Here is a 19,947-nt window from a genome sequence, read left to right as displayed (position 1 = left end):
CCATCAAGGCCACCTCCAGATGGTGCCACTCCCTGGTCCAAGAATATACAAACCATCATTCATATATATATATATATATATATATATATATATATACACACACACACACACACACACACACACACACACACACACACACACACATATACATATACATACACACACTCCCTACCCATTTCTACTTGTCTTAGGCCCTGGCTGAATCTTTCATGCACTTTCATGACACACACACACACACACATATACTTACATCACTTTGTTGACTTCTGGGTGTTTGGTGAGAGCTAGTGTAATTTGCACCTTTAAGATATCTAAATGGATCTTCACTTCCTGCTCTATTCTTTATCCTAACAGGCAGGCAGGCAGGCAGGCAGGCAGGCTTTCTCTGATTTGGGACTAAATAGGCTTTCTTTTAATAATTCCAGTTTGTGTTCTTCCTTCACCGGCCTTTTATGAGAGTTGGATGTACTCAGAATTGGCTGACATGAAAGACATGAAAGTGCATGAAAGATTCAGCCAGGGCCTAAGACAAGTAGAAATGGTTGGGGAGTTTGTTTTGCATTTATCCTGTATGGTTTTTCTATGTAGTCAGATCATCATTACCAAAAAGTTGAGTTGGCACTAGGGTGAGGACCTTAAGAACAACATCTGGTAGTGCTGTAGTCTGACCCTCAGACTAGAGTTGGAAGAGTAATTGGAGTAACACTGTAGACAGATATTTGAAAGAATGAATTACTGGAGTAATCCAGTTTTGGATATTGTTACTTACATGTCTTTATGAAGACAAATGAATTTTGTCCTTATTAATGTTGCTTAAAAAATAAAACAAAACATGTAACCAGGATGTGAATTTAGTATAACATTTGTCATAGATCCTGCCTGCATTTGTAAGCCTGTGACCATATGATCTTGATTGCCATTGGATGTCTGTGGCATCTGAGTCCACAGTTCTGGGTTAATTGTTCAAGTGTTGTCTTTTTTTGTAAAAAAATATTGTACTGAGAAATTAATATTGCATACTTGATTCTTACACCATACCATCTGGAATAGCAGTAAGCCAGCAGGTTTGTGGTTGAATACAGTCTCACTAGCTCTCATGTTGACTGGAGTTAACTAGCGACTTCAGTCCCATGTGCTGTGGTATTGGGTTTAATGTGTTACATAAGAAGTACAGTAAAACTAGAAGCAGGGTCTGAGGGAAAACTTACTGATCATTTTATGAAAAACAAATAGTAAATACAAGACAACTCCTGTGCTTTGGAAGTTAGAGGTGGTAGATAGTTTTTCTATAGAAAGTTTCAGAATACCAGTGGACATGCCTGTGCCTGCCTATAATTTCAGTAATAAATGTCAGTAGAAGGCCATTTAAAGAGTAGGCAACTTAGAGGCAACTTAGACGCTCTTTTTATTATTGAAAAGAAAAGAAAGAAAATATCAATGTTTCCTTAGTTTAGACAAGGCTTATCCTTGGTTGAAACAAAAATATAATGTCTATGGCTTAGCGTATTTAAGAGGGAAACAGTAAGTCACAAAGAATTTTTTTAAAGCTTTCAAATCATATACATTAACTTAGATTCTTCTTATACTTTAGAAATCACATAATTAAGAAGATTGAGACAGAAAGTGAAGTGAAAGCAAATGGACTGAGCAGCTGGAATGAAGACGGTGTAAATGATGATTTTAGTTTTGAGGATCTGGAACATACATTTCCAGGAAGGAAACAGAATGGAGTAATGCATCCCAGAGATACCGCTGTCATTTTTAATGGACACACCCATAGTTCAAATGGTGCCTTAAAGACACAGGATTGCTTGGTGCCTGTGGGCAACAGTGTTGCTAGCAGGCTATCTTTAGACTCCACCCAGGAGGAGAAGAGGGCAGAGAAGAGCAACGCGGACTTCAGAGACTGCACAGTGCAGCACTTGCAACACAGCACCAGAAGTGCAGATGCTTTGCGGAGTCCACACAGAACTAATTCTCTCTCACCATCTTTGCACAGTAACACTAAAATCAATGGTGCTCACCACTCCACTGTTCAGGGGCCTTCAAGCACAAAAAGCACTTCTGTTCTGACTCTTAGTAAAGTAGCGCCTTCAGTGCCATCCAAACCCTCGGACTGCAACTTCATTTCAGATTTCTATTCTCGTTCAAGACTGCATCACATCTCAACATGGAAGTGTGAATTGACTGAGTTTGTCAATACCCTACAGAGACAAAGTAGTGGTATCTTTCCGGGAAGGGAAAAGTTAAAAAAAGTGAAAACAGGCAGGTCTTCTCTTGTTGTAACTGACACAGGTAGATACTAAAATTGTTTTCTTCAAAACAGTTCTATTTAATTTTGTTCAGATGTTTTCATTAGTATTCTAATTATTACAAACTTCTTAATATAGAAAACCTTCAGGAATACCAGGTTATATAAGTTATAGTAAGTATACCTGAAAACTTTATTACTTTTTTAATTTTAGATTTAATTGTGGTAACTTAAAATGTTAGGTCATTTCAACACTGTCAGAACTGGGATTCCAAGTATTCCTTCCTCATGGAGACTTTTATACATTGTTGGTTTTGAACTGTATAAATATAACATTTTATATTCCATGCCTAATCTCCTGTGAGAATGAAGTTGATTGGTAAGGGTAATTGTGAATTTCTAGAAGCCTGCTTCATTAAAAATTAAACAATGACATATAACTGTTGAACTTACAGTGGTAATCTTAGATTATTGTTTTTATATCTACATAGATTGTTTATGTGTGTGCTTAATATTTGTCATCTAAATCCAACAGGAAGCTGTTGTGTGACAGTTGTTACTTAAACCAGATTCTAGTTCAGATCCAGTTTGAAGTTTTGGCTGTTTTTGACAAAGGGTTTGGCTCTCTTTTGTGGGTTTTTGGCAAAAAGACAGTTCCAAGATTATGTGATAGTAATCTTTATAACTGTGAAAAGGGAGGCAAAGAGAGAAAGACTCTAATGGGCTTTCAGAAAGTTGTGTGGTCGTTCTGTGTGAGTGTTTGTTGCTGTTAAATTTGTTTGATTATTCCAACATACTTTCAGTCAAAATGCTTTTTTAACACCATAGGTATTAGATTATGTTATATCTTGGTTTTTTTTAACCTGAAAGTCATTTAATTTTGAAACCTTTAAAATACTATTATGAATTAGGTTCATGAATGGGAGTAAATTCATAAATTTTTATATTGTAAGAAAGCTTTTGATAGGTATTTTATTCATACATTCTGTACCCCTTAAATATTTAATACTATTTTACGTTGTTTACCTTCTGTTTCATAACACTTTGAACCAGTAGAGTTGTGATCTTTGTTTGCCTTATATGTGCAGAGTCCTGAGTTTGATGATTTGCACTGCAGAAGAAAGAGAGATTGTGATTATTGAAATGTTCATAGATAACGGCAAGGGCTTGAGCTAGATCATGTAGGCTGGATCTGAACCCTTGCCACTTCCTGCGACGGGAGCATGCATGGACATCTGCCTTCCCTGCCTATTTTCTCTCTGTAAGAGGAACGGCAGGAATCAGTGACGTCCAGCTTATGTTTGCATAAAGACAACATGGAGAAAGGCTTAGTGCCTTGTACCTAGTGAGACTAGACAGTTGCCTCACAGTTAATACATGAAGTGGCTCAATTGTTTGGGAGTAAGGGTGTTTTTTGTTTTTTGGTTTTTTTGTTTTTTTTACTTATAAAGCTGGTAGGCAAGAATATTCTCTGAGATCAGAACTCTTTGCAAGGTTAAAAAGTTCCTAGATTTTAGGTTCTTAGATTTAGGCCCTGTACTATTAAATTTTGAGTACCAGGAGAAGTAATAATGATGTTATTATAAGGTAATATTGTCCTAATAGTTGGATTATAATAACCCTTATAAACACATCTATGGTTATTCTAAGTCATTTATTGTCCTAGTGAGATAATATTTACCTTCATCTGCATAAATGTAATAAACATGCTCCAGAACTAGTAACATGTAATGGTGTAAGAAAAGTTTCCGCTGTGTAGAGATGTTTGTTCTGTGGACTGCCTTTTGAAGCATGTCTAATGAGAATAGTAGCATGAACGTCTGAGAGCTTAGAATTCAAACCAGGCACTCACTGGCTGTAGGATTTACTAGTCTGTAAAAGGTAGGAGTGTTAGTGCTGTGAGAATTAATCTAAATTAACCCTTGTAAACCTCTATGTCTTGAACCTACCCAGGTGCATTGAGTGGTAGTAGCCATTGTTGATGTTTCATTAAATAATGTTTGTAGGGTGTGGGGAATGGAGCTTATCAAAGATGACTTAGCTCCATGGAACTCAGCATGTGAAACTGCAGACAGCAATATTGTTATAAACATATATTTTTAAACTATCTAAATAAAGTCATAATTTTAAGATAAGACTTTTAGAAAGTAGAATAGGAAATGATATAATATCATTAGAATTGATTTAAAATTCTATCAGAAAACTAAAGAAAGTGAATATTTGTTTATTGGGGCAGTACACAGTCCGTAATATATTCTATATTAAGATGCCACTCATCTTCAATATGATTTTGAAAATGAGCTAGACCTGTTTTTAGTAAGAAGAATTAGCTTGGGTTTGAATGTTCTCTTTTTCCTTCTAGGCACTATGTCAGTGTTGAGCTCACCCAGACATCAGAGCTGTGTGATGCACGTTGATATGGACTGCTTCTTTGTATCAGTGGGTATACGAAATAGACCAGATCTCAAAGGTCTGTATTCCTCAAAGGTCTGCTTTAAGAAAATTGATAGATTGTTATGTGTATATATGTCCTAATTGAAAAGTATTTTGATTTTCCTTGGTCAGATCAGTTCCTTTCTTCAAATTGGCTGGACTCCATTATCACAGGTGTAGGAAAATTAGAAAACTAGTGCTTGGTGTAAGGTGAAATATACAGAAAAGAGGATCTTAAATTGAGGACTCTATTATCACATAGATGAGGCCTTCTGAATATTTTCCATATCTTTTTATAGTTTGTTAAAGGGAATTTTCTGGTATCTCCTGTCTTCAGACTTTCTATTTTTCCTGTTCAAATAGCTCTCCACCCTCATTGTAGGTAAACACCCTAACTTTTGGCTTGTGAGAGATAATTTTGTATCATTGAGTCATCTGGGCAGTCTGTTGTTAATGAAATTTTAGGTTTATTTATGTACTGCTTACTTGCATTAGAAGTATTTATTCAGGATTTTTCTTAAGTTCTTTCTGGACAGGATAGCTACATTAGCATTTTCTCTTAACTAAATAGGAGTTAGGGGACTGAAAATCCTAGTAAAATTCTAGGTTCCCAACAGGGCCTTAATTTTGTCCTCAGTAAAGTTGCCACTCAGCTCTGAAAGGGTGTTTAGAATGTAAAGGAATTTGATTTTAGCCTATGGATAACTTACCAGCTAGTAGATTGTGATTTTTGTTTAGCGTCTATGGAGGGCAAGAAGGTTCTGTGTGTATGTGTTTTTTTGTTCTGAGCTGCTTGCCCTCTAAACCTGTGTTATATCTAAATCAATTTTACAACATTATAGCTGTCTTGTAACTTAATACATACACAAAGAAAATGAAACATTAAAGTAATGTTCTTAACCAAAGCAAAACCTGGGGGTCTGAAAATTCACATTTTATTTTATATATATAATCAAAATGCAGAATTTGATTGCTATTTATGAATCTCTAACTTATTTCTCTTTAAATAAAATTAAAAGGATAAATATACATGTTGAACCTACAGAACTATAAAAAGTCTGTTTATAGTTTTTCTTCCAATTATCCACTCCTACAATCTGAATCTGGGGTCTGAGTTGCCCATTTTTCATTGTAAGAAATCCAAAGCCAGGCTGGAGAAGATAGCTCAGCGGTTAAGAGCACTGGCTGCTTGCTCTTCCAGAGGTCCTGAGTTCAATTCCCAGCAACCTCATGGTGGCTCACAACCATCTATAATGAGATCTGATGCCCTCTTCTGGTGTGTCAGAAGACAGCTACAGTGTACTCATATAAATGAAATAAATATATCTTTAACAAAAAGAAAAAAAAAAAGAAATCAAAAGCCATGGGAAAATTCCTCTGCTGCTTTTAGATTGAGTCAGTTTATCAGAAATATCATACTTGGAGTCATACTTGGTGGCACATGTTTTTAATCCCAGTTCTCTGGAGGCAGGTGGATCTCTGGTAGTTCCTGGATAGCCTGGTCTACATAGAGAATTCCAGGACTTCCTAGACCCTGTCTTTTTTAAAAAAAAAAAAAAAACTTGCTGAAACTGTCCCTTTTAATGAAAATGAAAACCTTAGGCGAGTTATATGGTGATGGGTATATTAGTTTATTGAAGACTTAATGCCTATGTGATTAAAGATCAACTTATGTAATTAAAATCTCATAAAAATGTTTCTATTACCTGTTCTTAACATCCTTTTGTACTTAGAGAAAAAAATGTAATTTTTTTCTCACAGGAAAACCAGTGGCTGTTACAAGTAACAGAGGCACGGGAACGGCGCCTTTGCGTCCTGGTGCTAACCCGCAGCTGGAATGGCAGTATTACCAGAATAGAGCCCTGAGAGGAAAAGCAGGTACACACGAGTTCTTGAACCCATACGCTCCTATGGATGGCCTCGGATGTTGCTGGTGGTGTTGGTGCTGTAGAAGTAAAAGTAGAATTAGAATAATTAGCTCTTCCAAGCTGAAGGCTTTAAGGATGCTAGTGACAACTTGAGTCAAAACAAAATCTGAATCTAAACAGATGACTGGTGTATAGTTATTGATTTCTGGAATTGGATGATGGTGTTTTCCTGGAACTCAGTGAGGTATGATTTTTAAAACGGTGATTAGTCTACTTTTTATAATTTAAATTGGGAATGAAAAGCTTGATTGCTTCGTAGAAACATTGATCCGGATAAGTTATTAGCCATTTGGCTCATGTCACAGTAAAGATACTGAAGATTGTGTTCATCAGTATTTTTAAGAATTTTAAAGGTAGACACCATGGTACCTAATCCCAGACTTTGGGAGATGGCACCACAGCAGTACTTTCAAGGGAAGGCTACCGAGTAGGAAGGACACAACCTCTGTTGGAACTAGAATCTAGATGCCTCATTTGAGTGAACTTGTTTCTTAGAAGAAACATCTTCATAGCTGTCTTGGAAAACTAGACTCTTTACAATCATAAGATCTTCATATGTTTTTATTGCCCTGCCTTAAAGTTATTAAGAACTATTTACCTCGAAAGTCTTTCACATTAGTTTCCTTGTAGAGTATCTTGTAAAACCACAATTTTTTTTTAAAATAATTCTTTTAGAAAAACATTAACCAGATGAAAGACATACAGCGCAGTAAAGAGGTTCTAGCTTGGTTTTATCCCAGTTACTTCTGTTCCCTGTTTTGTTAGATATAAAACACGGGGATAATTTTAGAAAAGACCCTTGATGAGGCAAAACAAAGTCTGGATGTCTGGATTTCTTTTCTACAGTTAGTTTTTGTGGGTTGCAGTCATCTGCTTCACAGTGAACATCGGGAAGGGCAGCTGTAGACTCACGTTTGTACCTGACGTGTGTATCCACTTCTCATGTGTTCTAAGGCTTTCGTAGTTGGTAAAGGTTTTCAGCGGCTTTGGGATCCTAGTGATTTGTGTCAGTAGATGTGGGGACCTTCTTGACCCTGTGGAGGCTTCGCTTCATGGTCTATGGTTAGTTAGTTTCTTATGTGTTCCTTTGTACACGGTTGCTTTTTCTCTCTGTATTTTGTATATGGTATTATTAAAAAGATAAAAACTCTTGTTATAGGAAGCAAGAAAGGAAGGAAGCGCACTTGTCACATGTTGAACACTTAAGTGAATACTTAGTGAACAGCTGTCAAAATAAGAAAAAAAACCCAGATGTGTATGCTTGCTGGCTTCTCTAAGTTCCTTTGTTGCTCAGTCTGGTGGGTACAGTCTAAGTCAGCTGCTTGTTTGAGCAGTCTGCGTCTAGATTTTGACCTTGGTAGGCACTTGTTCTTTGAAAGTAGCAGGGCGCTGATCTTCTTTTGTCTTTCTTTCCATCACTGTCTGGCCATACATGGTTTTGCAGTAAAATATTTTCCTTGATAACTTAATTATCTTCATCTTTGTAGCCACTGGATTTTTATAATACTTTAACAGCCTTCTATAATTCCTATCTCCTTCACTTCTGTTGGATGGTGCAACAGAAGCCAAGTAGTAGGGGAAACATTTAGGTATTGAAAATTGACACAAGATTTTCTTTCCTCTCCTTAGAAAAAGTGACTATAGTACTTTGATATTCTTATTTTAACTTGAGGACATTCATATTTGTATCTTAAGCCCTTTGACTCATTTGGAGCCTGTAAAAATATTTGCTATACATAAAAGGACTAGATTGTCTTTATTAAGTTCACAGCCACACCTGTGCCCAGAACTTGTTTTCCTGTTCTTTTGCTCCACTTTTCCTGTCTCTCTTTCTTTAGATCATTATTAGAGATAGCACCAAAACCCCAAAGTACTAATGATCAGTTTAGAAGTCAAAATCTTTGACTTCTACACACCAGCTTTATAAAAATCGTTCTAATATTTTGGTTTGTGTGGTTAGATAAGGCAGAATATTAGAACCAAAAAAGCATCTTTAGTCTTTTTTAGAGACTGGTTTCTTGTTCCTTATATTCAGAACTTAGGTTCGATTAAGCAGGGCGTCTCATCCATCCGTGACTTCCTTTGTAAGCTGTCTCCTGAATCATCTCGTTGATGACGTCATTCAGAGCCATTTGACCTCTGCACTTTGTGGTTGGGGCCTTTTACCCCTTCCTGGATTCCCAGGATGCAGATGTTTTCTATCCCTTCAACAAACTTCAGTTTTCATTCTAAAGAGCAACAGTTTAAAAAATCGTATTAGTCATAGATTTATTCTCAGCGATTTCTTTTTCACAGACTTGTGTCCTGGCCTCTGATTTCTCCAACCGTTCCTCCACATTCTCCATGTGCCCGTCTAGTTTGTCAAGTTTTGATCAGCAGTTCTCTACTTTGCCCTCCAGTGAGGACAGTGTATCCCTGCATTTCCCAGAATCTCACATGAAGCAACTCACTCCGCTGGTGGAGAGACCCACGCACTCTGCTGCACTGTGGAACAGGTCAGCCAGCCCAGTGAAGAGGAACACCATGGTGCTGCCTCTCAGGCCAGGGCATTGGGGGCGCATGGACCACACTCTGATTTCACTTCAAAGGAGATTCTTATTTAAATAGCCCTTCAAATACAACTGTCATGTAACTCCCTTTTAAAGCATAATTCATGGTTATAACTTTGGAAGATAGCAGATTGTGGCTGTGGTCTTTGTTTAGTGGTACCCTCTGTTGGTCTGTTACTGACAACCCTTAAATTCTTATAGATAGTGGACTGATACAGAAACACTGAATAATCTGCTCACTTTCTGTCTTGAGTTCATAAGAGTGTGGCATATATTTACATTTTACCAAAAGACATAGTGCACATTGCGTACTCTTGTTTTTATTTTTAGACGCAAGTAACAGTTAACTCCCACCAAGATACCAGTTCTGAGTTTGGCTTGTATTTGTGGTGTTCATGTATGGGTGCTAGGATCTGGAAATACTTACACAGGTTGTACATTAGCTAAAGATGTTGATGGCTATTGGTCAGATAAGGAAGAGTTATTGTACCAATGAAGCCAGATACTGTGTTGTGTTTTTCTGGTGGTGCAATAACTTGCTTGTTTTCATGGAGCATTGAGGCTCTTAATTTAGTGAAAAAGAGGTAGTGAGTACTGTGCTAGCTGTTGCTACTGTGTGCTATTGTAGTGTACTTAGAACAGCTTTGGGATTAGCGAAAGTGATAAGTGAGCCTTGCTTTACTAATGATGTTTATAGAGTAAAACCATGTTTGAGATCGTGTTTTAAGAATGTAGTATGATTTTAATAAAAAGTTGTATAAAAGCATACTTTATCTTTAACCTAATAGTATCCTGAGACTAAGGCCAAAACTTTTATATACTTCTCAATTATTAGTGAATCTCTGTTATGTAGCTACTAGGTTCTCTAGGCTGGGCACTTTTATATATCTGAGTGAGATTGTAAATTTGGTTTGGATATTAGAAATGTTGGTGAGCTATTGTTCTATTGAGACTAGAATTATGGTCTGTAAAGCAGTTACTACTGATTGTAATAGAGCTCAAGTTTTTAACATGAAGGTGCAGTTGCTAAACTTAGAAGTAGAAAATAATACTATTAGTCTGTTTTTACCTGGTGTGTATAGAAGAAAAACCTTGAAGATGAAGCATCTTTGTAATATATGAAGACATGTTTACATACTATACATATATGCATATTATGTATGTATGTGCATATATGTATATATGTAGTGTATAGATTAGATCATCTGTTTACACTGGCTTAATTTCTGAATATAAAAGTTTCTAAAAAGTATTACTAAGTTACTGTTTTATCAGAAAGTTGATTTTTCTTTAACATAATAGTTTTATAAAGTTCTATGGAAATTTCTTTTAGGAAATAACCAAAAAAAATCATTCTAAGAAACTTGTATTTTCTTTTAACTTTTTCCCATTACAGTGAGCTGCATAGCTCTCCTAAGGCAAGGGAGGGAGCTTATCTCCCTGGTCCTCCACCCTGTCTACCCCTTGTCTCCGCTGTGTTACAGGAGAGAGAGTTTGCATTTATTGTGATGTGACGTGTTTTTATCTGACTGTTGCTGAAGAATATAATGAAAGAAAACAGTTTATTAGTTTTATTTGTACTATTGTCCAGTTTAATAGGTATTTGGAATTTAAACATTTGCATTTGAAAATATAGAAAACAGATTTCTTTAATAAAAGTTAAGGAAAACAAATTTTTAACTTAGTAATTAAATTTTATCTTAAAGCAGATATACCAGATTCATCAGTATGGGAGAATCAAGATTCTACACAAACAAATGGAATTGATTCTGTTCTGTCAAAAGCTGAGATTGCTTCTTGTAGTTATGAAGCCAGGTATGTAGAAGCTAAGTGAGCTCTAATTCTTAATGAATAGTTAGTTTTTATGTACTTTTAGAAAGATATGTCTTGCACATGAAGCCTTTGATTTCAACATATATTAATACGTATGAAAAGAAATATTTTTATCCTGAGTCCTTCTTTTACACTGCATGTTAATTTTAAATAATATAATAGCTCCTCATGATATATCCTCCAGTGAAACCAAAAAAAAAAAAAAAAATTAGGCGTTGTGTTTATCACCTTTGAGGTATAAAATTGAAAGTTACTTTTTTCTTTTTTTTGAAATGTGGTAAGTAGGGCCTTATTTATTCAATCTCCTTACAAATAAGAAAAACTTCTTTTTTTTTAAAGGTTCATTTATTTATTTTATGTATAGGTTTTATGTATATGAGTACACTGTCTCTGTCTTCAGACACACCAGAAGAGGGCATCGGATCCCATTACAGATGGTTGTGAGCCACCATGTGGTTGCTGGGAACTGAACTCAGGACCTCTGAGAACAGTCAGTGCTCTTAACTACTAAGCCATCTCTCCAGCCCCAAAAAGCTTCTTTTTTGTATGTTAGAACTTGGGCTGGAAAGGTAACAGTGAAGAGCAACTGTTCTTGCAGAAGATTAAAAAGTTCAGTTTCTTGCACCCACATAGTGCCTCACAGCTCCATCTTCCAGGTCCTGACTGTCTTAATTCTTACGGCCTTCATGGACACAAGGCACACGTGTTGCACAGATATATTCAAGAACATAAACACAGAACATTAAGCTGAAACTTGATTACCGTTTAAATTGTAAGGAAAGTATTTAATACCGTCAGACCTATTCTCACTTCAAATTAGTAAGAACGTATAAACTTTTTATTACTAACTTTAGTGTAGGCAGTTATCTTACAATAATTGGAAGCCACAATTATTATTTGCCTTATATAACAGATAACTATGTAAGTGCCAGTCAGTTAGCAGTTAGAGCGAGCACACAAGCATGATGACCTAAACTCAACCCATAACCGAAAAATGTAGAAAGTATACCAGAGTATACCCGCTACAGAAGGAGTAGTAACTGCTCAGAGAAATCTGTTTTCTTTTTTACTAATTAAATTCAGACGTTGTTGCCTTACTGAGTGAGCCCTCATGCATCACCGATACATGTTGATTGAAAGACCATGGAAGAAGTTAAATTGTTATAGTTTTCAATATTTTCAGATTTGGGATTATTTAAGAAAGTCTGATCTGAACATAAAATATTTGAGCTCAGCATAGTATTATCAGTGTAGTTTGTTTAAAATACTGGTAATTTTATTAAAATTTTATTTTACTAAAATATATTTAAGTATGCATAACTATAAAACATATTAAGTTCTTAGCTATTTTATGATATGTCAAACATATATGTTCACTAAGTTTAGTTTTATCGTGAACAAAACTGTGTTTTACTATTGCTAATTGATATGGCCAAAATTTTGAAACTTATTTTACTAAGGATAATTAAGTAAAATGGAAATGTGTTAGAATTGTTGGTAATTGTTAGCAAAGGCAGTTCAGAGCTTTGTGTATAGATAGTATTAAATGGCAACCTGGCTACTAATGGCCAGTTGTGACCAGTGCATGAGGACATAAAGATGCCCAGAAGTACACCTTGCTAGTTGATAAAGTGAGGGCTCAGGACATGCCACACTCCTCTTTAGGTCTTGGTGCACGCCAGCTGGCTCAAGGAGGAATGCTGGGTGGAAGTCCACGGTTGTGCCAGGGTGGGCGTGTTGTTAGTTTGGTAGCACTGGACTCACTGGCCTCTTACTTGGGTGGTATATTTGTATTGACCACAGGTGTAACCACCAAGCAGGAGGCCACAATAGTTAGGGTGAGAGAAGATGAGTACCAGATAGTATGTGGCAGTCACCTGTGTACTAGTTAAACAGTGTGTGTTTAGTTCAGATTTGACTAAAAAGATAAAAATGAATTTGAAAAGCAAAACCCAAGTAAATCCACGTCTGTGGAGTTTCTTATTTTCATTGTAATTTTCTATTTTCTAGAATGGTTTTCCTAATGAAGGTATTCAAAACAATTTCTTGTCTCCCTTTTTCTATACAAATCTAATTTTATCAGAGAAATGTTTCTGAGGTTGGACAACTTAGTCCTGTGCATTACTGAGCTTGACATAGAGTAATGTGAAGCTGTAAAGAATGCAGTGTGAGGAGATGGCGCAGTGTGTGTGGAGTAGTGCTGCATGTGCTGAGGAGCTACATGTCCTGAAGAAAGGGCTAGACGAGTATAAGCAACAGACAAGGTAGTGCAGACAGATGGTAATGCTATCTTGTGACCTGTGGGAGGCAAAGACAGGACTAGAAGGAACTTAGTGTCACCTACTGCTTGCTGCACAGCAGATTCAAGGCTGTTCCTTAAACACAACCTCAGAAGTAAGAAAACAGGCATTCTAAACCTCTCTGTTCACGTTCTTTTGTAAGAACATTTACAGTTCTTTAATGAGAAGGGTTTGTGGTAATGTAGTATGTTGAGTGGCCAGTACTGATTTGATGCTTTTTTTATATTGCCTAGTCCAACCCCAAAGAACTGTGTCTTAGCCAAGCCTGTGGCAGTAAGAGTATGTGCCATACTTTAAAACATGTCATGAGTTCTACATACATAAGTACCACATACTTAGAAGCAGAGCTTTAATGCCTTCTCTGCATGGATTTTACTGAGGAGGGACACATGAATCACTGTTTTCTATTAGAGCCACCTCAGACTTTGTTTGTTGTATGACAGGTTATCATTGTGTAGCTCAATTGGATTGAAACTTTTTCTGTATCCCAGCCTGCCCTCAAACTCAAAATCCAGTTTCTGCTACCATCTAAGTGCTGCAATCCCAGCATGCATCATGCCTGGCAGACTTCTTTTGTGATTTGTCCTCACTGGTTTATATTCTCTGAAACCAATCTTGGCTTCATGAGCATTTCCCCAAGGAAAGTATGTGTTTCCCTCAGTTATGAGGATGCCTCCTGGGTTTGTTTCTTTAGTTCAGAACTTCTTTATAGTGTGCAGTGACCTCACACTTGGCCTTATGGTGGGAGATGTAGCTCAGTTGGAAGAGTACTTGCCCAGCATGCACAAGGCCCTGGGTTAGATTCAAAAGCTCAGCAAAACCCTGGGTGTTTTGGCATCATTTGTACTTCACTAGCACTTGAGATGGAAGCAGGTGGGTCAGAAGCTCCACCTGCAGCTATCCACGGAAACTTTTCTCTATGGAAAGTTGCATGAGTACCTAAGTACCAGTAACATTTTTCCTAAGCAATGTTTGTGAAATTTTTTGTATATATATAGAAATTTTAAAATGAAAGGAAATAGAATGTATATAGGATCAGTGTGACGTATGCCTTAAGACTGAGTTACTGACTTTTAATTTGAATGTTGAACTTATATATTTTAGAGTTTTATTACCAAAAGTTTACCCTTTTTCAAAACTATGCATTATAAAAACACCATTTCTGATAACATTTAAACTATGTGTACCTATCTAAACTATTGTATTTGTATTTCCATGTATTGATAAACATATTGGTTTATTAAGACCTGCTGACTGTAACTCAGATCAAGCTGGGTAGATTCAGGGACATGCTCACAAACATCTTGGGGTCTGTTTGTGGGGTACACCCAGTACCTTGTAGAATACCTGATACTGTAACTGCACATAACTGCTTCAGCTGCCTTTACTGTCAGTCACTACTTCTTTCCTGTCTTTGCTTCTTATTAGGTCCTCTGTGCATCTAAGACTTGATGCTGAAATAATTTATTGCTTTGATTTATATGAAAAATGCATGTAGTTTTGGGTATGCTTCTGAATAACTTGAGAGGTTTCCTAATTCTTAGTAGTTCTCTGTCTGCTGAGGTGAATGTCAGGAAAGTCCCAGAAGCCTCTGCATAGTAATAGAAGACTGGTTAGTCACCTTAACAAGAGGCCAAGAAACAATCGTAACTGTTTCTTAAGCATACATACTGCCAACTAAGTCCATGCTTGGTGCATTTTTCTGAACGGATGTATGGAATAACCATGGTCATCCTGCACAGTATTATGTAATCTGGTGAAACATTGCTTTATTTTGCTTGTGTTTTTACTGTGATTTTTTTTCTTGATTCTTTACAGAGTAATAAAATGGAATTTTACTAATTATGTATAATTCCATAATTGTAGTTTTATGCTGAATGCTCCAAATATCAAAGGTAATGTGGGGCATTGAGACACAATAGATTTAAAATTTACCGTTTTCAATTAGGTCCCTCAAAGTTGTGGAACCCTGGCTCCTGCCCAGAGTGATGTCCTACCATTCAATGCTGTTGGCATCTCAACCACTGCGGAGCCATTGAGGAGCATTGGAATTGGTCAATTGGGAATTGGGTGGTAATAGGATGAGTACACTTTGTCTGTCTGTCACATAGCACTGTTCTGTGTAGTTCTTTTGTTATCTGCTTTGTCTTTGGGGGATGAGCCTGGCTATACCGTGCCATGTATTAGGAGAAGAGAACTGTTTGACAGCACATTCCTGCTCTGTGGTGGTTGTGATATCACCAGCATATGGCATGCTGGCATCTCTGCAAAGGGGCCAGAGGTCAAGTTTTACAAGTGTTTAGCTATAGACAAAAGAGATGTCATTTACTCTAGTGAAACAGTTGTATTTTCTGTTGGGGGGCAACTGACTTGTAAGTTTTCCTACTGCCTATTGTTAACCCCTGATGAGAAGGGGAGTTAGGTGGAACTTGTATATCAGTGGCATGGGGAGAAATGACACACTTACTACTTGGATGTCAGCTGAAGACTCCTGATGTAATCTCTTCTGTGTTTTCTTTCCTTTCTAGACAAGTTGGCATTAAGAACGGAATGTTTTTTGGATATGCTAAACAGCTGTGTCCTAATCTGCAAGCTGTTCCGTATGATTTTCATGCATGCAGGGAAGTTGCCCAGGCAATGTATGAAACACTGGCCAGGTATTGTGCACAGCATGCGCAGGTCCATCCCCTCTGCTCTGCTGCTTTGGTTGCTTTGATTACCCATTGTGAGTCTCTAGCGTTTGTCCCTCCTGTGCTCCTTCCCTCTGCCTGCCGGTTTGATAGGTGCCTTTGCTGTAAATGTAGCTTCAGTAATTGGGAGTTCAGTTTCAGGAAGAGTTTGCACTATGTCATTGTTCAAGTGCTACTGCATATTGTGAGATCTACCGGACTATGTGAGCCTGGGTTTCTTTCCCCTGAGGCAGATTGACAAAAGAATTCTGGGGTTTTGTTGTTGTTGCTGCTGCTGCTTTTGTCTCATTTGGTTCTTCTCTTTTACATTTGCATTATAATTTAAGATTAGAATTTACAAAGTGAGGTGCAATAGTATGTACTGTGTCCTAGAATTTCAATTCCAGCCAGGATAATGGAGGGAAACCCCTGTATTGGAACTGAGTAAAGTTAAAACTGATGAGCCAGTAACAGAGACATGGAAAAATAGTTTTTCATCTTAAAATCTTTTTTTTTAATTGTTGTTTTTGTTTTTTCTTTTTTTTATTTGTTTGTTTGTTTGTTTGTTTTGAGACAGGGTTTCTCTGTGTAGCCCTGGCTGTCCTGGAACTCACTCTGTAGATTAGGCTGGCCTCGAACTCAGAAATCCACCTGCGTCTGCCTCCCAAGTGCTGGGATTAAAAGTGTGCACCACTGCCCGGCCATCTTAAAAATCTTTAAGTATGCCAAAAATTACTTTAAAAAAAAATTATTTTATGTATGTGAGTACACTGTTGCTATCTTAAGACACACCAGAAGAGGATGTGAGATCTCATTATGCATGGTTGTGAGCCATCAAGTTGTTGCTGGGAATTGAACTCAGGGCCTTCGGAAGAGCAGTCAGTGCTCTTAACCCCTGAGCCATCTCTCTAGCCCCCCAGAGTTACTTTTTATAAATTGAGTCTCTGGTAATTGTTTTTAAAATGGTTAATTAGAGTTAGCTTGAGGAAAGGAGATAAATGATTTCTTTTTCAGTGTAGGCTTTTTTAATGCTAAGGCAGTATTAACAAGAATTAAAATTACTTAGCAACTTATATATGCTCTAAAGCCAGAATCATGTAGTTTTTCTTTTTTTGTAAAGGGCTAGAAGAGGTCTCAAAACTCCTTGACTCTGTGTAAATTGAAAAGGTTTTAAGTGATGTGAATTACTAACACGGGCCTGCTTCTAGGTGATAACACAGGTAACAAAATAAGATAAATCCATTACACCGAAGTAGTTGGATAAAAAGCAAACCAACAGAAGAGTCCAAGAACAGGCACAAGATGCAGAACCCCCCTCATCCCCACACTCAGGGGCCCTGTAAAACACTAAGCTGAAAGCTGTAATGTGCACGCAGCGGCTGTGCAGACCCACAGAGCCTGCCTTTTCTTCTTATGCTTTATTCTGAACACTACTAACCAGGATGTACAGGTAGCCGCTTGATTCTGCCAGGCTCACCAAGAGAAACAATGTCCAGTCCCTGCCCTTGAGTTTGGTGTTACTGCTTCACAAAGGTGTGCAATGCTGTTCAAGCTTAGGGCATTGATGACATCCAAGGGAAGGCTGGGAACCAGTTGTTACGGATGCTGCTGTCTTCTCAGTTCCACATCCCAGAGGAGATGACTAGCTTGCACCTACAGCCTAAAAAGTGAGGGAGAGCTAGGGGCCTTTACACTTTTCTTCTGGGAACACTTCTAGTGGCATGTTTCTATTCTCAGAGGAGAAGTCATTATCTTTATTTTTTTAAAAAAAGGGAAAACCCATTTATTCTTAACATTTTTAGTATTTATTTATTGAATGAGTAGATTTTGGTGGCTTGGTTTGTAATCTACCAAAAGCTTTGTACTAACAGTAGACCGAGGCAGACCTCGTACAAAAGCTTTGTACATGGGCTGGTGAGATGGCTCAGTGGGTAAGAGCACCCGACTGCTCTTCTGAAGGTCCAGAGTTCAAATCCCAGCAACCACATGGTGGCTCACAACCATCCGTAACAAGATCTGACTCCCTCTTCTGGTGTGTCTGAAGACAGCTACAGTGTACTTACATATAATAATAAATAAATCTTTAAAAAAAAAAAAAAAAAAAAAAAAAAAAAAAAAAGCTTTGTACTAACAGTAGACTGAGGCAGACCTCGTACAAAAGCTTTGTACTAACAGTAGACCGAGGCAGACCTCGCTTGTGAGGCTTCTTTCCATGGCTGCCATTTCTGCTCTGCTCTGAGTCTGCTGCATGGTTTCGAGATTATTCCTCTTGTCTACCTTGTCAAAACAAGTAGTCTGTTATCAAGGGAGATAACATAAGGTTAGGAAAAGGAACAGCATTTCCACTTGAAGATATGGGTGTGTTTCTCCTAGCCAGCATTTAGACCCCTTTGTCCTATAGAGTCACAGGGGTTTAATAAATAATAGATAGTTAATAGTGGTATTTTGCTTTTAGATGAACAGCTGTCATTGAATTGATGTGTGTAAACTTTTGTTCATTAAGTTTTCTGATAAGTCATGTTTGAAATTTTGTTAATTGTGATCCATTTGCCACTTTGAAGCTTTTCATGTGTACAGGGTGTTCTGGGTCCAGTCGTTTCTGCTGTAGTAGTTTTGGTAAAGGATTAGAACACTAGCTTTGTATCAGAGTCAGATAACTAAATGGTGGCACTTTGGAAAGGTTAAGATTAGAAGATGTGTTGGTGTGCTGGTGTGCTGGTGGTGGGGTGGTGTTTGCAGTATCTGACAACTCCCAGAGCCGCCCCTAGGTGTGACTCACTCACTGCCTTCTCTTTGTCCTGATAGCTACACACACAGCATCGAGGCTGTCAGCTGCGATGAAGCACTGATTGACGTCACGGACATCCTTGCAGAGACGAAACTTTCTCCTGAGGAGTTTGCAGCTGCCCTCCGTATTGAAATCAAAGACAAGACCAAATGTGCTGCCTCTGTTGGAATTGGTTAGTATGTGGCTTATTTTTTTTTCCATTTGCAAAATGTTTATTAATTCACTGCATTCATAAGATGTTAACACTTTAAATGTTTATCATTTCTAAGTAAACCAGAATAAACACTTTTATCAGAGATGTAGCTAATAATGATTAATACTTTTTAAAGGACCTAAAGTTCTCCCAAATTTTAGTACAGGTAGTTTTATTGTATGTTTCATCTAGCAGGTATTTTTTTAAAAGTATGTAGAAATAATTGTTTCCAACTAAGTAAATATACCATGTAATCAATCTGCCAAATCAAAAGCGCTCGCCAAGCTGAATAATAAGTTACAAAGAAATAATAATTCTGGGTTACACAGATTATGCAGTGTTTTCAAAGTTCTTTAAGAATTACCCACTAACATAAATCTCTGACACTTAACAGTTGGAAGGTAAGTTTCACAGTAATGTAATTTTAACTTCCATTTACATTCATTTTAATATATTACTACGATGTTAATGTCACAATGGTGTGTTCCAGTGTTTACAATTTACATTTTCAATTTGTATATAAGTAACTCACTAATATGAGGGACAGTTCTTACTATTGTAAACTGTCCCTAAGAAGAAAAACATACCACCCTACATAAAACTATAAAAATGGCCTGATTTAAACAGATTAATGAAACATGGTTTCATAGTTGAGCTGTTTTCTAAATATCAGCATGTAACTTTGCCTATTTAATGTATGACAGCTACATCTTTATTCACTGAGGAATTATGCATTTATTTTCTTCAACCACTTTTTCACTTTATCTAAAAAAAAAAAATCCTTGACTTGCTATTTTTAGTCTGCAAATGCTAAACTAGTACGTGGCTTATTGTGTACTTGTTTTACTCAACAATGGGAATCCTTAACTATCTCCTGGTGTAAAGGAAGTTTAATAGCTTAGCTTTCTACACGTTGCAGAAGTGTCCTTTCCCTTACTTTTATTATTGCTTACAGCTGTGCAGTAAAATAAAAATGTGCAAATACAAGTAAGTGGTTGGTGGT

The 19,947-nt window shown here is 37.1% G+C and overlaps 1 protein-coding gene across 14 annotated transcripts in view; it reads left to right on the top strand.

The window, feature by feature from the left end:
* The window catches only part of Rev1 (REV1, DNA directed polymerase), a 77,136-nt gene that overhangs the window by 39,656 nt on the left and 17,533 nt on the right, over nucleotides 1–19,947 (top strand). For 4 of the 14 annotated variants that reach the window (XM_006496153.4, XM_006496156.3, XM_030255639.1 and 1 more), the window contains 6 exons: nucleotides 1,592–2,295; nucleotides 4,614–4,721; nucleotides 6,446–6,562; nucleotides 10,868–10,976; nucleotides 15,823–15,951; nucleotides 18,769–18,923. In XM_006496153.4, the coding sequence (XP_006496216.1) occupies nucleotides 1,592–2,295; nucleotides 4,614–4,721; nucleotides 6,446–6,562; nucleotides 10,868–10,976; nucleotides 15,823–15,951; nucleotides 18,769–18,923 (1,322 nt within the window). Of the gene's footprint in view, nucleotides 1–1,591; nucleotides 2,296–4,613; nucleotides 4,722–6,445; nucleotides 6,563–8,907; nucleotides 9,108–10,867; nucleotides 10,977–15,242; nucleotides 15,952–18,768; nucleotides 18,924–19,947 lie in introns of those variants that run through there. The other 10 variants (XM_006496155.4, XM_030255641.1, NM_001359288.1 and 7 more) reach the window with 9 other exon arrangements.

Source organism: Mus musculus, chromosome 1 (genome assembly GCF_000001635.26).
Source record: "Mus musculus strain C57BL/6J chromosome 1, GRCm38.p6 C57BL/6J".
In the NCBI taxonomy this organism is placed as follows: domain Eukaryota; kingdom Metazoa; phylum Chordata; class Mammalia; order Rodentia; family Muridae; genus Mus; species Mus musculus.
This window is presented reverse-complemented; position numbering and strand designations above follow the sequence as displayed.